The 26,521-nt window shown below is 40.9% G+C and overlaps 1 protein-coding gene across 1 annotated transcript in view; it reads left to right on the top strand.

Moving 5' to 3' along the window:
* Window positions 1–26,521, top strand: part of adamts3 (ADAM metallopeptidase with thrombospondin type 1 motif, 3) — a 115,742-nt gene that overhangs the window by 17,039 nt on the left and 72,182 nt on the right. Inside the window, exon 4 of the mRNA XM_046385976.1 lies at window positions 9,510–9,666. Coding sequence (XP_046241932.1) covers window positions 9,510–9,666 — 157 coding nt within the window. The remainder of the gene's footprint in view (window positions 1–9,509; window positions 9,667–26,521) is intronic.

Below are 26,521 nucleotides of genomic sequence, written 5' to 3'. Positions count from 1 at the left end.
TTAGAGAAACTAGAAAACAGTTAGGTAAGAACATTTTTATCTCAACACTAGATAAATCTTATCAGTCATGTTTTTTTCTTAACAATCAAATTTATGGAATGTATTGGATATGATGAAAAAAAAGAAATTGGTTTGCAAATTATCCCAGTGGTAGAGCACAAGCTGTAGCTGATCAGCCCAGCTTTTCAAGTATTAAGATAGGAGTACCTCAAGGTTCTAACTAAGAGCCCCTTATATTTACAATTTTTGTAAATGAATCTAGAGTTAGAAACAGTAAAATATTTTATATACAGTAGTGTTCTCTGTTGCCCAAGTTTTTCAAAACTTGAAATTTGGCTTCTGTATTCAAATTTTAATTGATGTTAAGTTACTGTTAATCTGTTAAAATCTAGAAAAAGAGTCCTCTTATAAATGCCTTGTTTACAGGCTAAAAGACAAACTGTGCTTCCAAAAGATATTAATGAACCAATATCCCTTTCCCAAAATCCCCATTTTCCCCCAATCATGAACAAGAGAGTGAACTGCTAGCACATGTCCAACAGATCAAATGAAACCTTTGATCAGGAGAAAAACATACTTGGTATCTCCTTTTTAAAAATCTTATTTATTGAAATAAATTTACTGAACCCTTGTGAGTTTCTCTGTGAGTTTGAGGCTGCAATGTGTGACTGTTTTTATTCAATTAATCAGTCCAGTTGATCCAATCTTTTTGGTTTTTGACCTTAGAGTGAAGAGTAGTAGTTCGGTTTCCTGCTCCGGCTGTCATATTGTTCTTTTGAAGTTTTTTTTTTTTTTTTTTCTATAAACGTAAAAAGTGTTAGCTGAAATCCGTTCACCAGTTTTGAGCCCTTACCACTTCTTATGTTGTATTTTATTTTCCTCTGGGATCATATTATAACCGTCTGCTCAGTGGAAATGGTTCCTAGCAAACCAGGCAAGAACATTGTTTAAAAAAATCCTCTGAAAGGCCACAGTGATCTGATCTGCTCACTGGAGACAGGATACAACAAAATGATGGACTTAATGAAGTTTTCTCTAAATGTCGGTGCGTACTCATCCGAAGGGTCTATTTCTCTTGTGAGTGTGCAGACTGTATGTGTGCACCATGACAACAAAACACATTTAACTGAGTTTAGAATCTAGTTATTTTTACTGATTGTGGAAGTTACTACCATACTGATCATAGTAGGCGTGTTTGAATACGGTATTGTGTTTTATGCCCTGAGGTGTACACCTAATATCCTGTCAAATTCCTGTGTTAATCTAGTTTTCAGCTGCAATAGCTGCTAATTTAAGGGTTGCCTGCCTATTCATGTCAATTCATTCGTCAGCCAGTCAGTTGGTCCAGCTCTCTTGCTCTGAAACTTGGTATAGACATTCATGGTCTCCAGAGAAGGAATATTGACTTTGTTAATCCTCAGGAACTATTGACTCCTATAAACAAAAACAAAACAAACCAAAAAACAACCCAAGGGGAAATACTGACAGGGACTTGTTGCTTCAGGCAAGAGTTTGATGCCTTATCAGGCAACAAATATGGACATCAAACATTTGATTGATCTTGTGGATTGCATGGTAAATTGAATAGAACTACACCATCATGTTTTAAGCAATTCACCAAGAATTGGACTGGCTAATGCGGCAGTGGGCTAATGTCTGTCTCAAAATAGCTTTAAAGGTCCCATAAAATGGTTGCATTGCTTCTTTAATGTGATTAGTGGAGAACAAGTCTGATCAAATGTCCATTTAATGAGATAAGGAAGCATACTAATAGGTCAAACATTTATTCATTTAGGTATTTGCCTCTGGTACCATAAAAGGAAAGTCATAGGTCCATGATTCTCTTAGGTCATGTGTGAGGAGGGATGAAAAGAGTTAGTATTACTGGGAAAATGTGGGGCAATGCAGACACCTGCTCAATGCCTGTTTGTTTGATCTTTATTTGAAATAATATTCTTCTTGTTATTATGATATGGTTGACCACAGTTTAATAGTTTCTGCCTAGGGCTGCACATTATCTGAAAAACTGACTTTGTGATATCTTTTTATCTTTTTGTCAGGATATGAAAAAACACAAGAACTTTCACCGGATACATGCAGTGTGTTATTCATGTGTGGATACACAATTAATGATAATTTACACCATTATGTGTAAAGTGGGGTTGAGTTAATTTGCCTTAATTGATGTTGCGCATCCTACAGTGTAACCGTTACACATTGGCACGTTACAGTGTCAATACTAAAATGATATATTGTGCAGCCTTACTTCTGCCATGTGTGTACATGAGTGTATTCAACAGCAGTTGAATGGTAGATTCTTCTTTATCTCACCTAAAAGCATAACCACTTACCTGGTCAGAAGATAAAATTTGCGATAAGCCAAAATGTGTTTCTTAACTCATCTTTTCCCTCGCAGAGTATCTTGAGTGTATGTTAATCTCTGCTTTAAGGATAGATGGAAAAATAATTTCAGGACAGCTGTATCCAATTGCTTATGTCGCCATTCATTTGAAATGGTGAGAGCTCAGCACTTCTTTTTGTCACCACAGATTACTGAAATGCCTCATTGAGACTTGGGAGGATATTTGCTTTGTTGAGACACAGCGAGTATGTTTCAGCTTGATATTCACATGGTCTCTTTTTAATGGGTTTATATAAGCAAAGAAGGGATTTGATGAGCTGTTCTGTTTTATGTATTTCTATTTTTTGTCATAATTTACAAGATAAGATGAAATGGTTTAAAAATTACTGACTGTATTAAATAGAGCTTTGCTGTGCTGGCCCACTTTTCATCCCTAGGAGTTTCAGCATAATTTAGTGAAATTGTGGGCTGTCAATTATTGTCTTACACACAGAAAGATGTGATATCATCTGAACAGTCTGAAGCTGGCCATCCTGTAGAGTGGCTTTGATTACTGTTAAAATATCAGCTCCTTGTCCCATTACTTAGATTCTTGCATGACTTTGGTTTTGAAAGTTAGACCTTGACTCCTCGCATTGTTTTCCTTCATCATATCTTAACAAGATGGTAGCATATAGTTCACAAGATGCTGAAAAATAAAACAGCAGCGCTAGACAGAATCACAGTGTTCTCTTTCATAATATTTCGCTCGATGTCTCACTATGGGATGCACGCCTTGCTGCGGACCTCAGAAGCATCAATCTCAATAGGAATGATCAAAAGAATGAGATACGCCAATCCTGATTGGCTGGTGAAACGTGTCCGTCTGCCCCAGGTAGTACCATCTACCTTAAATAGTTTATGCGGACTGCAACACGTCATTCAAACACCTCTTCTCACTCGGAGCATATCTCGTGTCCTGGGCTAGCTAGCTTAACTGTCCACAGACGGATCTTATTTAGTCTCTGTCGCCGGGCGCTACCTAGCTTTGGGCATTTTGATGGAGCACTAGTACACCAGCTATTCCCTCGGTTTCTTCAGAGTAGCACACCAGCTACCTGCCTCTACTCCCTGCCTGCACACCAGCTCGTGAGGAATGGAGGCTAGAACCCCTCACACCAGAGGACACGGAGACTCTGAGGCCCGTCCCTGTCGCTGTGGGAATAAGATATCGCGCAGGGACCCACACCAGGCCTGCTCGAACGGGTGGAAAGGAGAGGGGGGTTGCGGCGGCGGTATCTGAGGCTAGCGTCAGCTGGGGCTCCCAGCTCGATCTAGCGGACCCCTGCAGGAGGAAGACATCCTATCACTGGACTATGGGGACGATGAAGATGGCGCCTCAGTGCTCCTCATATCAGAAGATGAAGACAAGGACGACATCTTCATGACTCCGGCTCGGGCTGCACAGCCCGCGACTTCCGTCGCCTCTTGGAATAGAGATGAGGGAAGCACACCAGCTTCTCCTCTCCCCAGCTCGGACATGCTCGACGTGTGCAAACGCACTGCTGCCCGGCTGTCCATCCCCTGGCCTGCTGTCGTAGCTGAGACCTCCAGATCCCGCTACGAAGGGAAGAAATTGCATGTGGCCAAGAGTGCGACGAAGCAACTTGTCCCCGTCTTCTCAGAACTGCTGGATGAGGTGGCGTGCTCATGGAGAAACCGCCCTTACAGCACTAGGAGCCCGATCCCCAGGGCCTCGTCCCTCGACTGTGAGGCGATGGAGAGCCTGGGTCTGCTCCGCATACCTCCGATGAAGCCACTTGTCGCAGCGCACCTTCACCCCCAGCTGTCGGCGTTGTCCTCCAGGAGTCCCAGCCTGCCGTCCAAGTTTGACCATTTTCAGTCAGCCCTGACTGAAAAAGCGTACAAGGTGGTGGCGGTTTCAACCAGAGCGCTCAATGTCCTCTCCCTGCTCACCGCTTATCAGGCTGAGTTATGCGAGGATTTTGGGCAAACTCAGGACCCAGCTGCGTGGGAAGAGATCACGGTCATTACTGACTTGTGTCTCCGTCTCCAACTCTGCACGGTCCAGGCCACGGGAAAGGCGCTGGGGAATATGGTACTGCAGGAACGTGCACGGTGGCTCAACCTCACCAACCTGTCAGACCGGGAGAAGGATGACATCCTGGATATGCCCGTTGTCCCGGAGGGTATTTTTGGGATTTTTGGCATTGCACTCCATGCAACGGCGGTGTGAAGCCAAAAAGAAAGAGGATGTCCTTTAGGAAGGTCTCTGGCTTTGCCTCACACGTAAGTCCCCAGCTCCCTCGCCACCTGCGCAGCGTAAAAGCCTAGCGCAGACTGCCTCCTCAGCTTGCCCGATCGGGCCAGCTGGCCCAGGAAATCCACAGCCTCGGTCACAGCTCCACCGGCTCAGCCCGCGCGAGCTGCCCACGACCAGGTCAGGAAAAAGAAGAAAGCGGCCTGATTGCCCCTCTCTCCAACGGTGATGCTGCTGGATGTTCCCCGTTCGCCAGCTCCTCCTGTTTGGCTTTTCAGCGTGCTCCTGGCCCACCATGCCCCCATCTTCCGGCTGCCAGAGTTATCCGGGAGATGGGGACGGGAGAAAGTTCAGTTCCCTCATGTCCACAAGCTGTCCTCCAGCGCTCTCACATAAAATTTCTGTAACTTTCAGCGGCGTTCCCCTCCCTGAAACATTTTCTTCCGTCTCTTATGGGTCATCATGTCCTGGTGAGAACGGACAATACAACGACGGTGGCGTATATCAACCGTCAGGGGGGATTACGCTCCCGTCAGTTGCACATGCTGGCACGCAGACTGATCCTGTGGAGCTGCGGTCATCTCCTCTCGCTGAGAGCGACGCACGTCCCGGGAGTCCTGAACACGGGAGTGGACCTGTTGTCCAGGGGCGCGCCAGTATACGGGGAGTGGACTCTACACCCGGATATTGTGAAACAGATATGGGCCCGTTTCGGTCGGGCCGTGGTGGATCTGTTCGCGTCGAGAGACAACGCGCAGTGCGTGCTGTTTTACTCTCTGCGCAGCGTGGATGCTCCTCTCGGGGTAGACGCACTAGCGCACGCCTGGCCGCACGAGTGTCTGTACCCATTCCCCCCCCTGGCCCTGATACCACCCACTCTGTCCAGAGTGAGAGAGCACGGCCACGCACTGATTTTGATAGCGCCGCATTGGGTGCGCTCAGCCCTGGCAGCTCCTGCTGTGCAGGGACCTGCTATGGGGGGAGGGACTGTTTTCCACCCGCACCCAGGTACCACCATGGGATCTGGCTGTGGTTTTGGAGGGGCTTAAGGCCCCCCCCTTTGAGCCACTGGAGGGGGCAGACTTGAAACACGTGTCTCTCAAGACAGTGTTATTGCTGGCTCTGGCTTCGGCTAAACGGGTTAGTGACATACATGCGCTTTCGGTGCATCCCTCTTGCACCCAGCTCTTTCCTGGGGATGTGAGGATCATTTTGAAGCCCAACCCGGCTTTTGTGCCTAAGGTGGTGGACTCATGCTCTCCTATTGACCTTGTGGCTTTTGCTACCCCGCCAGGTGAGCAGCGGTCGCATGCGTTATGTCCAGTCCGTGCAGTGCGCATGTACATGGAGAGGACGAGGGGTGTCAGGAGGAGCGATCAGCTGTTCGTCTCCTGGGCTAACCCTCATAAGGGGAGACCTGTCACAAAGCAACGTCTGTCCCACTGGGTGGTGGAGGCGATTGCTTTGGCTTATACGAGTCAGGGTTTGCAGTCACCTGTGGGACTGCGAGCGCATTTGACTCGTGGCATGGCCGCATCCTGGGCCTTATTCAGGGGAGTTTCTGTTCAGGACATCTGTGCTGTGGTGAGTTGGTCCTTACCTCTCACTTTTGTCCGTTTCTATATGTTGAACGTCTCTGCTCTGTGCGTAGCACGAGAGAGTATTTTTCCCTGTGGGTTGGTGGACACTTGATAACCATATCCCATAGTGAGGCATCGAGCGAAATATTTTGAAAGAGAACTTTAGGTTATTTGCATAACCCCGGTTCTCTGATTAATATGAGTGAGATGTCTCACCAGACAATCCTTCTTGCTTGGGCGAGTGAGAAGAGGTGCTTATCTTGAATAACGCGTTGCCGTCCGCATGAACTATTTAAGGTAGATGGTACTACCTGGGGCGGAAGGACACGTTTCACCAGCCAATCAGGATTGGCGTAATGAGACTGATGTTTCTGAGGTCTGCAGCGAGGTGTGCATCCCATAGTGAGACATCTCACTCATATTAATCAGAGAACTGGGGTTATGCAAATAACCTAAAGTTGTTCATCTCTCAGTTTGCCCGCTTCCTACAGTTTTCCTGTACAGAATCCCAAATTCACCTGAAGATGTGCTTTGATAGTACTGCAGCCTAATTTATGATATGTCTGAGGGTAGAAATTCAAAGCTGGACTATGTTGTGCCTCCTATCTTAGGCAGGGTGAGTGATTCTAGAGAAAGATAGCTGATTGTTGATTTTCAATCTCATATTGTCAAATAATATTAGGAACAACAATAAACACGCTGAGCTATAAACTCAGTGAGTCAGTATTTGACAACTTGTTAATGATACTCAACAATCAACTATCTTTCTCCAGAATCGCTCTGCCTTAAACTGATTGAACATTCAACCATTGAATTCTTAGTTCTTACTGTTGTAATTATTGTTGGTATCTGAGCCCATTAAGTTATGAAACACTCTTCTTCTTCTTCTAGTCTCTACTTGCATACTTTGAATAAGGGCTCCCTTTAACTGGCTAAAAAGTGTTTTGATGCTGCCACCATACACACATTACTGAGCTTCCGTGATGATACTCCTGCTGCGTCTCCAAACTGCGGGATGCCAACCTCCATCTACTGCCAATAATACAATGACTGCGAATAAGTACCTCATACAGTAAAAAACCTTGAAATATGCCTTTGATGTGAATCTGTTTAGCTGCCAGCTGGGAGCCAGGAAAGTTGGGAGATGAGATCACAATCAATAAAGGCAAGAACTAAGTGACAGCATGTGTTTACGGGCATAATGTCAGGATTAATTCAGGCTGGATAATCTTCAGACCTTGTCTCCTCTATATGAGGAATTGGTAATTGGCACAAGGCAGGGCAAACTGAATTACATCCTGACAATGTATGCTAACATACAGAGTATTTATAATCTGTGTTTGTGGGTACTGCCTGCAGGCGTCAGATAAAAGCACACAATAAGCCAAGGATGAAAACCTCACTGCAAATGTGTTTAAATTAACAAGGCAAGGCAACAAGAAAAATGTGAATTTGAAAATGTTCCCTCACGCAAACTTTTGGTTTTACATAATTTTTTTGTTATGCATTTGTAACAAATATGTGGCAAAATTTAAAATGCAAATTGGCCTGAGATAGTTATTGATGTCTTAAAAACAAAATCTCTTTCTCATAGCACCATATTCACATCACTCTACAGGAGATGCTGTTCCCTTTGATATGTAAGGTGTTACATGATTGCTCTTATTCTGCCTTCCAGATTTCATTGAAATATGAACAGGATATCCTGCTGCAAATTATCATTATGGTTCAGCTTTTCTTTGAGCATCTGTCAATATTGTCTGCACTGTGAGTTTGCTGGCAACATGCATTCAGGGATTCAAACATGAACAACTTGTGGTTTGTCATACAAACCTTTGCTTTAAGTCTGAGACCTTGTCTACAAATGTCAGAATGTTTGTGATCTAAGTGAGCTGAGTTCTGAGCTGTATGCATGTATGAATTTTTAATGACTAGGGATCAATGATTCTGATACTCAATCTGACATGCCTGTAGGGTCTTAAGTCAAAGATCACCATATATAACCTATAAATAGGGAGGCCTTCAATAATCCCTGCAAATTGAATTTTAATTCTTAATAACCTTTCCTACACAAATTTCAAATTTGGTGTTGCTAAATTAGGATAAAAACATGAGTACCCATGTTCGCTTATGATCAAGCGGTGACCTGCCTGACCCACCATCCAGTCCGACTGTAGAGAGCTTTAATGCAAAGGTGTGCTGCGACACAGCAACTTACTTGATTGTGTTTATGATAAAGCAAAGTTTTAGGATCCAGTCAGTAAATAATATAAATTCTGTCAGCATCATATTGCTTCACATTGCCAGAAGGAACCTGGGCCCCATAAACTGCAGCAAAGACTAACACATCATTATGGCTACATTATGATACCAGAAAGTGGCAATAGGCAGTACTAACTTTTTTTCAACTAAGAGATCATGTAGATGCTCAACCCCTTAATTTCATTTTACTTGTAAACTGTTTATCCACGTGTAGCACGCCTAGGGCATGTTCTGGAAGTTTGGTAATGCTAACACGAAGACTCAGTCACATAGTGACAAAGTTATATGTGAATCTGAATAAGAACATAAATTGGATTCCAGCCAGCAGTGCATGTAGGAGAAGAGAGAGGGGAGAGTGTTTGGTTGACTGGGGACTATGGAAGTTAGAAATGAGCTTAGTGTGCACATTAGTTTGCAAAACACCATATGTGCACAGTCCAACAGAATGTTAGTTAAGAGGCCAGGGCAACGTAAGGCCTGGGAGGTGCAGCAGCAGACCTGGACCGAGTGACCGGCTGACTGAGAGCCTGAACAAATTCCTGTGGAGCTCTGTGAGAAGTGGCTCTGTCTGAGTACAGTACAGTTGTTACTTAAAAACTTTCTTGAAGTCTTGAGTCTTCAAGAAATATAATATATATAATATAATATAATATAACTTGTGCTTGTTACTAGAGGTTTTCCCATAAAGTAGATGTCGCATTAGATTTCTGAGAACTTCACTGCATAAATTTACATAGAGAAAAACAGATTTTCTTGAACGTACTGTGACAGCTTAATGAAGTAGTTGTCATGATCTGTGACAACTATGATGACACTTATGGAGAGCAGCTGGAAGACAAATCAAAAAAATGTTTGTGCTTAATTAAAGCATAGCATTAAGGGGTCTAATTGCTCTTTTTTTTTTTACAATATCGAAGCCTTAATGATGATTCAGGTATTTCAGGATTCAGTTAACAGAACTGTTCATGTGTACTCTTTCCTGTCTGTACAGAAGCAGGATCGCTTGCTGTATGAGCACACTCACTGACCTGGTATGTTGTTGCAGGCTGGGATGATCCGCACTGACTCTGATGAGTACTTCATCGAGCCACTCGAGAAAGGCACGCAAGAGCTAGAGGAACATGGCAGAGTCCACGTGGTTTACCGCAGGTCGGCTCTGCTGCAGGCCCCCTTCAACATCTCTGTGGACTACCAGCCCCAAGGTAGGATGCACAACCACAGTGATTACTGCTACAGGGACAGAGAGCAGCCCAGACAGGGGTACTGGTGCTGCTTCTGTTTCTGTGTCAATGATAACACTACTTTTTGTACTACAAGTGCTCAGGTAGTAATGTGACTTCCTGTTTAATCTAGTGGAGCCTAATTAACTTGTCTACACGGAGTACTACCACCCATAGGGGCCAGACTTGGGACAAACTTCCTGGTCTTATGAGGAAGATGATTTTCTGTTTCATCTACAGCCACTCACTAGAAAAACCTTTGTCGTGATGTGATGACTTATGTAAATTACAAGTGTAAATTTAATAATAAGCACACATTATTTATTTAAACTTGCAGATCTCATTCTGCTTGCATTTAATAACAATTTACATAAATTTATCAGTATATGTAATTTTTGGCTTATAATTTCATCAGCTACAGTTCAGATGATGAAAACAGACTTAGGTTAATTCGCCAGTGAAGACTGTGAGATGCAGTTAAAAGCTTAGAATAAAAAGAAGTGATCTTTTTGTCACACAAATTGCTGCTTTTACTGCTCCTGGTACGACTACTTCCGTTATTATTGCTAACAGCTGTCACTGCTTGCTCTAAATCCCCAGCTTGCCCTTTATTTATACCAAACAAATGCCACTGTTGATGCTGATGGAAACATGTAATGCGTCACATCCAGTGTGAAGGAGACTTGTTCCCAGAATAGACCTTTTTCCTGTCCATTGACTGTGTGTTTCAGAGGAATAAATAGAGGTTACATGAGTCACATTTTATTTTTTATATATATATGTTTTATCCATCTATCTATTTATCTATAAAATAAGTATTAGTAAAAACAGAAATGTATTCCTATTAAAAAGTTACAATTTGAATGTAACAGGAAACATTTCAAGAACTTACATGATAAGAACAGATTATATAAAAGTTTTTCCTGTGAGTCAAAATATAGGCGATAATAAATGAGAGTCAGAATCAGCTTGTATATGTATTTGGCTGAGTCGTGGTCCTTCTGGCTTTAGATGTGGTGTAAACAGAGCTGAAATACTGGTTTCATTGTGTATATGTACGCAGTTTTAAGGAATTAATGGGAGTAGCGTACTTAAATTTATGTCTGAACTTGTCACAGTAGCTGCTGACAGACTCACTAAGTGTTGCATTTCCTTTGACCTTCCTACATAAAACCATCTGCCAGTGGAGATATTTGTCCTGATTGCCGTTATGGAAACCATTTTCTTTGACATAATACTTTTGCAGATTTTATGTGAAGTGCTTAGGCAATCAGCTGCTCAATTTATAATCAGCTGCTCAGTTTATAATCCCAAAACTAGATTTTAGTTTCTGTTTTTTCTCCACAGGCTGGCACACAAGCTGTGAAAATTGCTTTATGCATATTTATTTGCCTGGCAGTTTCAAGCAACCCCAAAGATTTTTTTGGGATGATGCTGGCACCAGTTGCAATTACCTGTTAGTTATTTATTTATATTATATATTATATTAAAGAGCACCTGAATTCACAAATAGAAACTGGGAAAAAGGACTGTCTTTGGCTTCTGAAGTTCATGTCTCAGTATAGCTCAATAACTTTGATTTGAGTTCAGTCTGAACACAAATATAGCCAGTTTGCTCCTGTTAGCCCCGGCAACAGCAACTGCCAAAGTTATTTGAAACTATCAAGCTAGAGCTTGAGCTGCTGTGTTGCTACACAGACGCTTCTGTACTTCTTTTAAGCTGTACCTTAACAAGGCTGGTAATGCTATTTGCCCAGCCAGCTCACTAGCAAGATAAACTTAAGAGCTTGGATTAGTATTTAGCACCAAAGTGAAGAACCAGTGTTAGCATTGTTAATTGGCTTTAATAACCACAGAGAAATGCTGTATTCGTTTGGATCTCCACAGAGTTGGTCTTTTCTCTGTAGAACACGGTTACATCTACAAGCACTGTATTAAAACTAAATGAAGGGAGGAAAAGTCAGTTTTTTAAGTCAGTAGGTCACGCAGGATAATTTTTTCTAGAAAACAAACAAACTGGACTTGTCAAACTACAAAGCCTGCCAAGAAATAGAACAATTGAAACTATAGCTGAACTATTTTGTTTGGTTTTGTCGTATCAATTATGTCAGAAGTGCTTTCACAAATACTTGCTGCTAAAACTACAAAGGCAGCTCATCCTCAGACACCTTGAGTTGTGCTGCTCTGTCTTGTCTGTCTGTATGCTGTAAATTTTTTTGTGCTTCTTTATTATCAGTTATGTATTTGTTTTTCACCATGTGAGAAAACCGAAGTGTGGTTTGTAAGCGTACGGGAATCGTTAATTGGGTAAGTTTGTGTAGGCTGACTTTTATACTGGAGAATTAGAAATATCAGAATTACTTTGACATTGTTGTTGCGTTTGCTCAGGGGTTGTCAAAGTCTGACGCTGCAGGCCCTTCCTCTGATAAAAGAGAGATAAAGTTTGTCACTCCTGTTGTTCTTTGTTTTCTACCTGGTGGATGATCATGCATGTTAGTATAGTTCCAATATTGTGGAGGTTTTGGGGGGATGTAATACTGTTACGCTGGAATCAGTCATGGGCTACAGCTTGAGCACCGTGATTCCTAACCAGATTTATTGGTGTTTATTTGTGATGGACATCGGAGATAATCATATTCTTGAGAGGTGTAAATCACATTCAGTCTAAAAATGTATGCATCATGTCCGTACGTTAAGATTTGACCGAGTTATGACTCTGAGCAGAAATACAATTTTTGATTTAAATTCACTTCACACATTATCTTTGCTTCATGTGTGCCTCTCTCTCCTTGCCTCCCTTGCAACTCTGCTGTACTCTGCTGTAGTCTCACTCATAATTCACTGCATCACGAGGCTAGAAATAAAATTACATCCAATTAAATTCTGACAGTAAAATCAACGAGTTTTCTTAATTTCTTCCACATAAACACACTTTTTTTAACTGTAAGTGACTGAAATGGCATGCTCATTTAAATCTAAACTGACCAATCTTTTGGCTGTTTATGATCACGTCACTTGGTGATGCAAGCTGTTATTATGTTCAACAAGAGACGAAAGGAATTCAGCTGGGGGAATATACAAAAATGGCGGAAATAAACCCAGCAGGACTGTCAGAATCAGCAAGGTGCAATTTTGTGCCTTTTTCTTCTTTTGTATTTGATTACTGATAGAGAAGAAACCAGAAGCTGTACTGATTGTGGCACTGATTGCAGTACAGGAGGTCACTGGTGTGTGAACAACTATTGTTCGATTCTATGAATGCATATAAATGGGACAAAATATTTGATCAGCCACAATCAATTAGCTGCATTCTAGAAAAGCTATCCATCCTTCTAGGTGGTAAGCAGAAGATCTGCAAAGTAGTCTAAAATGAATTCTGAACTTTCACACTTGAAGAGATAAGATGAAGATTATATTTTCATGCATTTGCTATGTTTAAAGAAAGCTTGATGCCCCACTGGAATAACTAGGCATGGTAAACATGTGATGTACGGTGTTAAACTACACATCTACTAATGAGACCCTTAAATAGAAATCAATATTTTACTCTGTTGAGACCTACAGCACAATAATGTTAAGGGATATGCTTTTTCACTTTCAGCAGATGCTCTGCTGCTGCAGCTTCTGCTCAGAAATCCTCTCAACACCTGGTATGTGTTTACAGCTATTAGAAAATAAGCACAGGTATAATGCACTGCTTAGGTTACCTGCTGGTCACAGGAGACAGCTATGATGAGAGTGCAACAGCCTAGGCGCTCTTCTTGATGCAGTGGATGCACTCCATCTGACCACGATCACATGCCAGTTGTTGTATAGCAGCAAGTTTAAATGAAGTGCAGGTGACATACGAGGTGGCAGGCATGGCATTAATCACACAGTAGTAGGTGGAAGAGATGCTATGGTAAACTTAAAACTTAAACGAAGCTTTCAGCTGTTGCCAGCGACAGACCATTTGGACTCAACCACCGCAAGCCATGTGAAATATGGGCTTTTCAGTCTGTATTGTTGGTCCATGTCATAGTTTGTGTACATGCACACAGAGCTGTCCATTCAAGTCCGCACAAGTGGTTACTGTAGGAAAGTATGTTTTCTGAAGTAAAGTTTCACGGGGTTTTAAAAAAAACTTTTTTAAAAAATTCCAAGATACATTGCTTGCTTGCCTCTTTGTCAAACTGCGTTATGTAACTGCATTAAAAATTTGAAAATAGTTAATTTATAAGTAATTTAAATTCTTAAATTCAAATTGCTTTCAGATTATATGTCAATTTTGGATTAAGTCAGTGACACAGTCACAGTATTTTGTTCTTGACTGCGATGATGTTTCTGAAAAAACCCTTCATCTGGATGAACTTCAGCTCGGTTCTTTACCATAGCTGAAGCTCATGGATACTGTGCACCCCTCATGTGAATGTGATTTCCTTGGAGATTCCTTATTCCTTTGTTTCTACATTAAGGATTATTGAGGTAGTTTAGAAGTGAATTTCCACTAAGGAGAATATTATTACTGACATGAGGTGACAAAGGACATGCAGACATGTTCAGTACTCTTTCAACATTTATGGCAACCTTACCAACACGGTAAGTTGCCATGTTAGTAAGTTACAGGTTTGACTTCATTTTTATAAGGGTAATATAACATTAAGCACAACTTTGTTTACAAAAACGCTCGGGGGATGCTTACTCTAAATTTGATACCAGTAACATGTTTCAAACATGTTGGGACAAAAGGCTCGGAAAGTTGTGAAAAGTTGTGGATTCATATTCAAAAAACACCCGTTGAAAGGGAATTGCAGTTGTACTTGTACAAACAAGTAAAAAACAATTTCATGTTCTTCTGTTTGCTAATAAAGGGTTAACAGAGATCCCAGGAGGAGGTGTGAAAGATTATTTGCACTGTACAGCAGATACTGTGGTGCTGATTGGATTTCATACCTTGAACAAGTCTAGTCTCTGTTCTGCCCAGTGACCAGAGCATTATGAGATTTATTTTCCAGACACACTTGGGGTGATGGTAGTGGAGGAATGATTCCTCTCTTCCCTTGACAAGGTCTACTGTGATGTCTCTGAACAAGGCACATACAGCCTTTGAGGAGCTGCTGAGCAGGTGAAATTGTCCGAGCAGGTGTGCTTGGCAGATTTAGGTGTTCTTATTTAGTACTTTATACTTTCCTCTAAAACTTTTTTTTCCATTTGTATATCTAACCCCTGAAAGTTCTCCTTTGATCCTCTCCTTAGATTTATTATATTTAACTTTAAATAATTGATTTCAGTGACTTTCAAATAAAAAAGGTTTTGGATCAACACATTTGTGCAGAGCTCATCTTTAGTAGGCAGCACTGGGGACATCTGTTTACCACAGTGGGAGCTGATGGTGGCACCCTTTGATATTCCTGCAGGTAATGTAAATGATATTGAATAGCTGTTTTGAATTTACACTGTGAGACTGCAGACAGTGTTAGATAAGTTAACATCCACAGTGAATGGGATTCACAGCAGGGAGGGCTGGGGTTAGAAAATGTAGCTGTTGCTTGCATACAATTCTCCTGATCTCAGTAGTGTGTATGGGTAAGATTGAGTTTGCTTCAGAACATCTTTTTTTTCTCATGGAGAGTTAGAGTAACAGCACAGATAATTAACTTGTGAAAACAAAGGTGTGAGGACCCAGCACTTCAGCGGCAATTGGCTTTTCAATGACAAGAACAAGCAAATGTTTTGAGTGTTACTGATAGAAAAAACAGTTTTTTTTTCTTTAGTGTCAATCCAAGCACAAGAACTGAAGATGGCTGAAGGCATGTAGACACTTTAACCAAATATGTGATCTGATAGAATATTCAAAATTCAAGGTTCCCAGACTGACTAGAATTTTCACTGATATTCAACAGTGAATGGAAGTTCATTGTTGAACCACAAAACTTGACACAGTGACTCTTATCATACTTGTGGAGGGAAATCATCTCTGTCTCTGTTCAAGAATAATCTTAGGTGTTGGATGTGAATGGCCTCCTAGAGCTCTCTTCAGCTCTGACTCCTAATTGATGACCCTTTAACCCACCCACACTTGATGCTGTTGCTGGTTCTGGTCAGCTGTTTGCAAGCAGCTGATAATGTCTGCCTCCATTGCTCACTCAGTCACCTGTCCAGGGCTCTTGTCTTCTCACCGAAGTAGCTGTTGAAAAAGATACATTAAGCACTATTTTTGAACCTTGAGTTTAGAATATTTTGTCACAGAACCAAAAATCTTGGCTGGCATTAAGGTCAGGGTTCTGTGCAGGCCACTCAAGTTTTTCTACATCTTTATGGACCCAGCTTGTGCATGGGAACATCGTCATATTGAAACAGGAAAGAGCCTACAAGTCCGAATTGATCAAGGGTGTCCATATACTTTAGTCTACTTTTCAACATGGTTTTTCCAAGGTTCAACGTATGCTTTCGGTTAATAGTGAGGGAGTATTTTCGACTCTTGTTAAGGTCTCTCAACTGTGGGAACCGTGCCTGCTGCAGCCGCACCTATAACAAAAGATTATACTGCAGTTTGTGGAACAAGATTCTGAATAAATAATTCTCAGCATCTTCATTAATTCCTCAGTTTTAACAATTCAGTTTGTAGAAACAGGATTCTGCTGACACTCCTGCAAGTAAAACAGCCTTGAGCATTTTCTGTTTTCCTATTAAACAAATTTCTGTGATATGACATGCCAAAGAAAGCAAACAAGAGCCAGAGGATTACACATGGAGAGGTGTTAATAATCATCTAGAACATTGTTTCTTTACAGAGCTTCACTGGATCAACAGTTTGATTCATGGAAGAGGGTTTTCTGAAATGAATAGAACAGATGAAAATGTTCTCCATGCTTGAAATGTAAGAGAATTATCATAAAATCTCTCTAGGGATTCCATTATTTCTCTTAAGATATTTTTTAAAGAAGGATGCAGTTCCACGACTTAACTGAACATTACCTTGTACATTGTAGACTGTAGCAGATTCCTAAAACACTGAGAATTATTATTTAAGTGTACTGTAAGTGTAAGTAAGGTTAAAAAGTTTGTTACAGCTGGATGTGCAGATAATTTCAGAGAAAAAATAATAATAATAATAATAAAAAGAACAACAACACAGAAGTATTCATTAATTTTGCTATGATTTAAATAGAGATGTTGTTTTTTCCCGGAAGTGTGAATCACACTGATATCACACTGAAATTACAAATTTGTTTACCATGTAAGTGAGTTATCTGTGAGTAAAGTGCACGTGACAACAGGCTCGTTTCAATTTGCTTATGTGGTATGATCACAAGCTACATACCACTTTTTGATGAACCAGATTAAATTAATGTTCTACATTTTCAAAATAAAATCACACTGCATATTCTGAGAAAATACTAACCCCATACTGGTCAGACATGAGGCCTGTATCCATGCTGACAAAAGTCAAAGGTGCCATACCTGTGAACAATCTGTCTTACAAGATGAATACTCCTGATTTTCCACAAAGGTTCAAAAGAACCACCAAACAAAGCAGTAGAGCTGCTCACTGTGAGCAAATACGTTTTCTGGAGCCAACACTACTCAGGTACGAATAAATAGAAAACGTGCCTAGAATCACAAAGTGAATGAAACTGATCGTGCTGGTGATAAATTGACCACGTCTACCTGATTAGTGCCGTCACACCACTATCTGTTCTCCTTCCACGGTGAACAGAAGAAGTCTCCATGGGGGCCCCAACTGTGAAAACACTAAATATCAAGGAAAAGGCCTAAAGGAAGATGTTCAGTTTTCACACTTTCATCCAGCTTCCCACATTTCTGACACATGATGTTTATCCAGTTTCTCCAATTTCCTCAACATCAACTTAAACCTCAAAGTGCTTTTACAAGCCAGTTGTAATAGATCAATCAAGTTCTCTGCAAGCTTGACAAGAGAGACACTGCTCGGTTGTTAGTGGTCATTCGGCTGGGGAGCAAACTATTGCAGGGGTCGTCAACTACATGTGTCCCCAGGACACAATCTTTCTAAGTAGACATTGTGGAAGGGGGAATTTAAAAAAAAAAAAAAGAAAAAAGACCAAAATTTTCATTAAAATTTTTTGCTTTCTTTCAAAATTATTGTTATTTTTATTAGCCTATAGATCAATACGAACAACCTCCTAAGTAAACCATATCCCACCCATAATGATAACGAAATACATATCTCAACAAGAAAACTGCTACCTCCCATACTCCTACTGTAGGGTGTAAGACTCAAGAAATCTTTCCTCCCACTGGGTTTTGTATAAAGGTGGTGTAGCAGGACTGTAAATTATTTTTGCTACAGCCATAGGCTGATCAGCTACACCATTAACATCACTCATAGGTGAAATGATATAACATTAATCAACTGTTTACAATGCAATGTTCTGCAGGGAAACCTTGGGTTGTGGATGTTCTTTGACACACACCACCCACCTAAGCATTGCAGAACAAATACACCCTCCCTCCCACCACAACCCTGGCTCTTGATGTCAACAGCAGCCTCCCTTCAGCTGGACAATGTACCTTATCACGTTTTGAAAACAGCTCAGTAATTGCTCCATAGTGGCCTGCAGACTCCCCAGATCCCAAACAGATCAAGAATTTTTGAGATGCACCGAAAATAAGCTGACTCCACCCTCCCAACATGTGGGGCCTCTCACCTGGAAACCCCACCCTCCCTGCACAGGGCCCCAGGGAGCCAACATTCCAATGTCCCTGACCACAAAATACCACCAGTTGTCCTGTGTTCCTTCCCTTTACAGGTCAGAGCTGTTTTGGCAGCACAAAGGGGACCTAGATAATATTAAGCGAGTGGTTTTAATGTTGTGGTTGATTGGTGTACAATACAGGTAATGAGAAGAAGATTGCTTTAAAATTTGACAGAAACATGCGCACCAACTCTGTAACACACAATATACTGTCACAGCCTGACCAATGATACATTTTAGTCAATTAATTCTAATCAATATCAACATGGTTGTTTGCAAGTATGAATCTACTAAAAATTGTTTCCACTATTCATTGGCTGTTTTTGACAAGGATTCTAATATACTAAGCAACATATTTTACAGTTTAAAGATAAAGTTGTGTTAAAATTTTGGCTAAAGTTCTGGCCTGAAGATTGGATAACATTTTACCGTCCGCCATACCTGAAGACCAAACGGGCTTTGTCAAAAATAGATACTTCTATTTCAATATACGTATACTGCTATTTGATATTTTATATCTCCCCTCTGGTGCAACTCCTAAGTGTATCCTTTCTCTAGACACAGAGAAAGCGTTCGCCCCGGATAGAGTGGACATATTTATTTGTGACTTTATTTGTGTAAAAATTTGGCTTTGGTCCAAATTTTATCACTTGGATCAAATTATTGTATTCAAGCCCCACTGCTGGGTTCCTCACCAACTCTCAGTGGTCACGACCTTATAACCTCCACCGGGGAACCCGGCAAGGGTGTCCTTTAAGCCCCTTGTTATTTGACCTGGCCATGGAGCCACTGGCAATAGCAGTCCGCGGTTGTGAGAATATCTCTGGCATATGGAGGAATGGAGTGGAACATAAGGTGGCTCTATATGCAGATGACCTGTTGAGTTTTATCTTGCATCCAGATACCTCCCTAAACGCCATGCTGTCTTTACTGAACGATTTTAACCAGTTCTCAGGATATAAATTAAATTTAAACAAATCTTAACTTTTTGTTGTCATTGAGAGGATGCCAGCATCAGACTACTCCAGCTTCTCTTTTAGGATTGTGGAAAACAAATTCACTTAACTTGGTGTTACAGTCACGAAAAGCCACAAGTGCCTTTTCAAAGAAAATTTTATAACTCTGCTGAACCACACAAAATGGTACCTGTCACAGTGGTCACCCCTTTCTACATCCTTGGTTGGCCGAATTAATTCTATCAAAATGAATATTCTTCCTAAATTTTTATACACCTTTCAATCGATACCGACCTCTATTCCTAAATCTTTCTTTGATACATTAGACTCTGTTATAACATCTTACATATGGAAGGGCAAGCACCCTCAGCCTAGTAAGGCCCATCTCCAGAAGCCTAAAGGAGAGGGGGGTATGGCACTGCCTAGTTTTCGTTTTTATTATTGGGCAGTCAATATCTGCTGTCTTTTTGGTCATATTTTCATAATCAATCTGACTGCCCTTCTTGGGTGGCAGTGGAGTTGGCTTCTGCTAAAAACTTTTCCATTCCAGAACTTCTTGGATCTCCACTCCCTTTCCCACCAAATAAATCCATAAACAATCCAGTTGTCAGACATGTGTTGAGAGTGTGAGTTCAGTTCAGGAGACACTTCGGCCTCCTTGATTTTTGCCTCTCAAGCCCCATTTCTGCCAACTATCTCTTTGAACCCTCCTTACTCGACCCAACATTTCAGGAATGGCAGAGACTGAGTATTGAGCGTTTCAGTGATCTCTTTACTGATATTAGTTTTTTGAACTGAAAAGTTTAGTCTCCCAAAGTCTCACTTTTTCAGATATCTACAGATAAGGCATTTCCTCCGCTGTCAGATACCAAACTTCCCTCAGAGGCCTGATGTGAGCATTGCTGATGCATTTCTCAATCTACAACCATCATTCAAGTGTCTGATATCCATTATCTACAATAAACTGCTAGGTATAAGGCAGCCCCCACTTAAAAACATTAAAAGTGCACGGGAGCAAGATCTGAATCTCACCTTGTCTGAGGACATGTGGAACACAATTTTTAAATTGGTCAACTCAGCTTCTCTTTGTGTACGACATTACTTGTTGTCATACACAGGGCCCATATATCCAAATCAAAATTGGCTCGCTTTTACCCAGATGTAGATCCCTGTTGTGGGGGGCCTAGAGGTTGGAGAAGTGCCTTGTGATCGGAGGGTTGCTGGTTCAATTCCCCCACTGGACGGGCAGGAAAAATTTGAGTGTGGTGGAGAGATTAATGTGAAAAATGCTCCCCCACCCCATTAGCTGGCTGATGTGCTCTTGAGCAAGGCACGTCACCCCCCCATTTTTTTGCTCCCCGGGCGCTTGATGCTGCCCACTGCTCCTGTGTGTGTTTCACTGCATGTAATTTGCCGGGTGTTGCATGTGTGTGTTCAACAAAGGATGGGTCAAATGCAGAAGATGAATTCAGTGTGTGTATGTAAAAATATATATACTGCCATTAAAGTGATTCTTCACTTATTCACATGTTCTGTACGTGTCCTAGCTTGACGAAATACTAGAGGGAAGTCTTCCAAACTTTATCCCTAATTGTCGGCTTGGACATGGAACCCAACCCTCTGATTGCTCTTTTTTTTCACTGCAGGCGATCTTGATATGCGCCTGATCCCAGCTAAAACCCAAACTATGTCTTTCGCCTCTTTCTTGGCCGGATGTGCAATATTGCTGGGGTGGAGGGATGCTGCCCCAGCCACCCACACTCAGTGGCTGAGAGATGTCTTGTTTAGACCTGTAACTTCAAAGAAAAGTTTCAAAAAGTATGGGGACTTTTTCTGGAACACTTTCATTACCTTCAAACTAGCTAGGGACTGGATCCCTTACTCACACTTTACTCTGTCTTTACATCAGCAATAACAAGTGTATAAATCGGCCCTCTCTCAGCTGCCTTTTGGCCGGTGTGTGGGTTCATAATTTATATGTATATACATTTCTTTATTTTGTTTTGTCTTTTCTTTTTACCTTCTTAGATTGGAATCCGACTTCCAGCTGTTACTTGTATTACTCTAGGAATTGACTATTTGTTCTGCTGAGTCTTTCATGTAAAAAGTCTGGCTCAGTAATGATGGGTGGGTTGGGTGGGTTGAATAAGGTTTTCTTTTTACTACTACTGTACACGGACAGGATTATTGTTCTCGACCTGAGCTGATTATATATTTTACAAACCTCTTGTCAACGTTATATAACTGTATCATTTAGATAAAGCTCTCTGGTGGAAAAATAATGAAACTGATGTTTCTAAATTACCTTAAACGTATCTTTAGCATTTCTATACTGCAATTTCTTTGTCGTTTTTTTTTTGGGCAACATATATATTATAAACAAAGACAGCGAGCATAAAACGATGCAAACAAGTGAGACTTGTGAAGTATTGCAACATGAAGGAAGACGGTTTATTGGTCGTGTAGTCTTAATTCAATGTGAATTAGCACTAACAATACCACTGACAACTGATGATAATATATGGGGCTGCACCTAAAAATGCCTTTATTATCAATTAATCTGTCCATTGCTTAATAGCTTATTTATATTTTTATCATCAAAAAAGTCAGAAAATGTGGAAAATGCATTCAATAAAACCAGATAGTATTTTGTTTTTATCACAATAACATGAGACAATAAAAAATTCTCACATTTGAGTAATTGCAACTTTCAAAATGTTGCCCGTTGTCTTGATAAGTGACTCAAAGTGATTGATAACTTGTAAGGGTCAATAATATATAATATATATGAAGTTCTACCCTGATACTTATCACACACAGTATCTCATGTGAACATGTAGCCAACACTGTACTCACATAATGTATACCTTTGTGATTTTCTCTCTCTCACACAAACACACACACACACACACACACAAATACACAACACACACACATGCAGCTAATCATAGTGATAGATGGGTGTGTATGTGTATGTGTGATCCTGAGAAAATGACCATTACAGTGAGAGCAAATGTGTGCTCTCCTCTTTGTGCCCCCGAGATCTGATCTTCTGTTATCTGGCCTGATGCCCAGATGAGGGATTCACCCTCCACAGCACTTGAATATTAGGTTTTATTTTGACATGGTAGTGAAAAAAGAATGGGAAACTAGTGAAAGGCCTCATGTCTGAGGGCATATCAGTAACTTTCACAATCTGGTGGAGTTTGGGAAAATAAGCCAAGCTGTGAGAGAGGGACCGATGAGGATAAAAGATAAAGAAAGAAAAATAGGTCCTTACAGAAAGTGAAAATGATGATTTATATTTGTCACATAAATGTGTTAAGCAGAGTGGTGCCTGGCTGAGTGTGGAGGAATTTGGTGAGCTGGCAAGAATGTAAAACATTCAAGAGAGAAAGAGGCAAGAAAAGCAACAATAGAATATTTTTTAGTTTATCGATTTTTTCCTGAAAATGAGATATAGCAGGGAAGGGGAGAGAATAAACTGAGAACTCAGTGAGTGTAATTGGCAATAGAAGAATATGTTGGAGTAAACTGTTTTGCCAAGCTGCTTACTGCTATAATTATTAAGCTATTCACTGTTGCAGCAGGCAATTCACAAGTGCAGCTGAAGCAGAGACTTTTTAGTGCTGATTACATGTAAAAGCATCCTATTTTTCCCCGTTAGACCTACATACCATGGCACAGAGGCAGGTTAGAAAATGTATGAGGAAGGCATTTCCTCGGCCACTGCAGCTGTTAAATTGATTTTGAGGTTGGGGAAGGTAATCACTTCATATATTGTAGTTAAGTTCCTCTTGAATTGTGGTTCTTCTGGGCAGAGGAAAATGAATGACTTAATCTGCTCAGTGAACGTGTGCAATGCAAAGTAGGGCGCCGATAAACATGAGCGTGTGTGCTCAGCAGACCTCGTCTGGAAGAAAAGGTTTTTGCAAGGTTGCCTGTGTGCTCGGCTCTCTCTTTACATTTTTGTGTGCAGGCTCAATGTACACCACCTGGCCCTCTTTTTCCTTCCTCACTTCAAATGCAGATACTGTACTCTGTTGTGAGAAGAGCAGCAAAGTCACTTTCTCGTCTGCAGTCTCAGAATTCCTTTGAGTTCCAAAAAACATCCTGAGGTCTGCAGTGATCCAGTGATGTTGATGAAAGATGAATGCTGTTTGACCATCTGTTTCCACGTGAAGCAGACTGCAGTTGTGTTTCATTCTTTCTGAGATGGGTTTTATGTCAGCTAAAAACCCATGCCAGAGGGAGAACTGGAACATCTTGTCACTCGTTGGCTGTTGTAAGCGATGGTGCTCTGTGATTTTGAGGACTGTAACAAGATGTTACAAGACGATTCCTCATCCAGATGACTGGATGGGGAATGAAAATACTGTGACTTGTTAAGTGAACTTTTGAGGGTTCAGCAGTTGTATTTCTGAAACCAAGTGGCACAATCTGTAGTGAGGATGAGCACTCATTTATCTCTCTCTCATTTCCCTTTGAGCAAGGCATGTCTCCTCTAACTGCTCTAGTGGAGCTGCTCAGTGATCATTAGCAGGAGACAGGTTGCTACACTATGTTAGTTAGTCCTCTTAAGCCTACTTGTACAAAGAAATATCTGGACATGATCTTACAGTTTTGCAAACTCTGAGCTTCTATTAGTCAGTAACAAATATCATCATCATGTATTACCTTTGTGTGGGTATACCATATTGTTTTGTTGAATGAGGGATTGTGGGATTGTGGGATTTATTTATTTTCGTGTCAAGGACTGTATGTAGGCATTTAGGAGTTGCATGTGAAGTTTTTGATGCTATACCTTTTCAAAGGTTGGACCATAAGGTCATGTTCATATCATGCAGGCCTTACTACTGCACCACAGGTTTTCCTCAAACCACCTGGATCTAATCTCAAGCCCACAATTTTTCATATTCCTCAGCTTCTTCTTCAGTCTTCCTCAAAGAAGGCAGCCTGCAAAGAACCCAGGTATGCCAGTGAGGGGATGATGTTATGTTGCAGTTGTTGGTGTGCAGCCTGGTGTGCTTGTCCGCTATTTTCTGTTTGTTTTGGTTGTGCCCCAATGAACCTTAACCCCCATTATTAACTGCATCACCTTCCACAAGAAAAGCTAATTTGGTCTGTGGTGGATGTTTCAATCCAAGATATACTCCCACAGCTTGGACAGATAACTGATGTGTAATTGACAGTGCTGATATCTTATGTATAGAGTGCTCATTTACAGTTGGGGTACTGTTTCTGCACAAAGCTCAACACTCAATAAGAAATAAAAGAGCTTGTGAACTAATTCAGTCTTGGTCTGCTGTGTTGAGCTTTTCTTTAATGACCAGCTTGCTGCTGAGATAACATCCTTGGAAAAAACAAATGGCTTTTCTTTCTCAGTCTGAGTAGTCTTTTAATTTGAGCTCCTTACCCAGGTACTTGCTCACTTGCTCACTGAAACCTAAAAAAATTGTATTTTTCTCCCCGCCTCCAAACATGATTCAACTGGAAAAACTCATAAATAAACTCAGAAATGGTATTTCACCATCAAATGTCAGCTGTGAGGACGTGAGGGATGTGTTTTAAATTACAGTATGTGAATGTGAAAAGTGTTTTAAGTGATAAGGAAAACAATTCACCTGTGGTAATTTTAAAAACAATAAAGGTTATCAAGCTTGTTTGGTGCAGCTGGAAAGGAGGGATCCTCTAATCTGTTGTAAACACAAGTAATTTCAAACGCTCAGCCTCCTCTCCCCTTGTGTGTGTGTGTGTGTGTGTGTGTGTGTGTGTGTATTAAGCTGGCCACAGAGACTTTGAAGTTTTTTCCATGCTCAAAATCAGCATTAACCCAAGGATAAAACACATGCTGAATACAAAAAAGCCTCCCCATACGCCTCCCACCTCCGTCATTGTCATCATATGTATACAAGTATGTATTTCTTTAAAGAACCCGATGGTGCAATATTTGATATTTCTACCCTTTTCCTATTTGCATTATGACCCAGTAGACCAGGAAGATATCATCCACATTGCCTCATATCTCCAGAAGTATGAACCCTGAACGCGTCTGATGATTTTTTTCCATTGGAAACCTGGTGATAATTAGTGACTCCGGCCCATGCCAAGGATCTGGAAGGAGGGTGGAAAAGACCTTGGAAGCATTGAGCAATATTTTGAATCAAGAAATGCTTTGGTTTTGCTCTCTTCTGACTTGCTGTGATTCATCAAGCTGCTTTCCAAAAGTCACATGGCAGCTGGAGGAGGCTCATGAGCATCTTTTTCTTCTTTCCATCATGGCTGCCTGCTCGTGAGAGCCAAATACTTAAAATTCTTGTTGCATGTTGTGATACTGCATCTATTGTCTTTACAGAGCAAAGCTCACCAATGAAAGACAGAAGAGTCAAGATTAAAGCTGTTTGTGAGACACAAAAAGAGATTAGTGTGTGTGGCATTCCTGAGTGTTGCAACACTGGTTTTTCTTCACTCAAATGTGTTTGCATTGTGTCAGAGAACTGCAGTAACACTGCCCGTATGTCTGCAAACGTCAGAGAAATGGCCCAGTACTCGCCTTGTGATTAAGTGGTGTTGCTGAAAGTGTTGTTTGTTTGATTTAATTTCTAGTGCTGCTTTCTCAGTTGTTTATGTGGAATCTTAGAACACTGAACACTAAACTGACATCATAGTATACTCATCTTACTCTAAGGTAACAAAAACACAACAATTCTCAGTTTCAGGTCAATATATCCAAATCAAAACACAATTATGGATATTATGTTCCAGTTGTGCCGCTAAAATCCAATTCTGCATTCTGGACTTTAAGATAAATAAATGTACATTGTTGTCTCTTACCATACAAATGAGCAGAAAATACATAGATTGACAAGAGGAGGCATCAGTGTTGGTCTGGTTGGACTGTACTCGCATCAACCATACCAGGCGAATGGTCATTTGTTCTATCCCCCAACCAAAAAGGTCATGTTATTCATCGCAATTAATTGGACAGTGATTTGTGAGTTATTAAACAATAAAATATAAAATGAATTTGAAATCAAGATAAAAGATGAAATAAAGAGAATTAAAAAGCCAGAAAGCTTGGACAACATGCTACATTTTTTAAAATAAGTTAGGGTACTTCAAAATAAGTTTTTTAACTAATTAAAGTCAGCAGAAGTCCGTCAG

This window comes from Scatophagus argus, chromosome 4 (genome assembly GCF_020382885.2).
Source record: "Scatophagus argus isolate fScaArg1 chromosome 4, fScaArg1.pri, whole genome shotgun sequence".
Classification (NCBI taxonomy): domain Eukaryota; kingdom Metazoa; phylum Chordata; class Actinopteri; family Scatophagidae; genus Scatophagus; species Scatophagus argus.
Note: the sequence above shows the minus strand (reverse complement) of the source record. Positions and strands in the feature narration are given on the sequence as shown.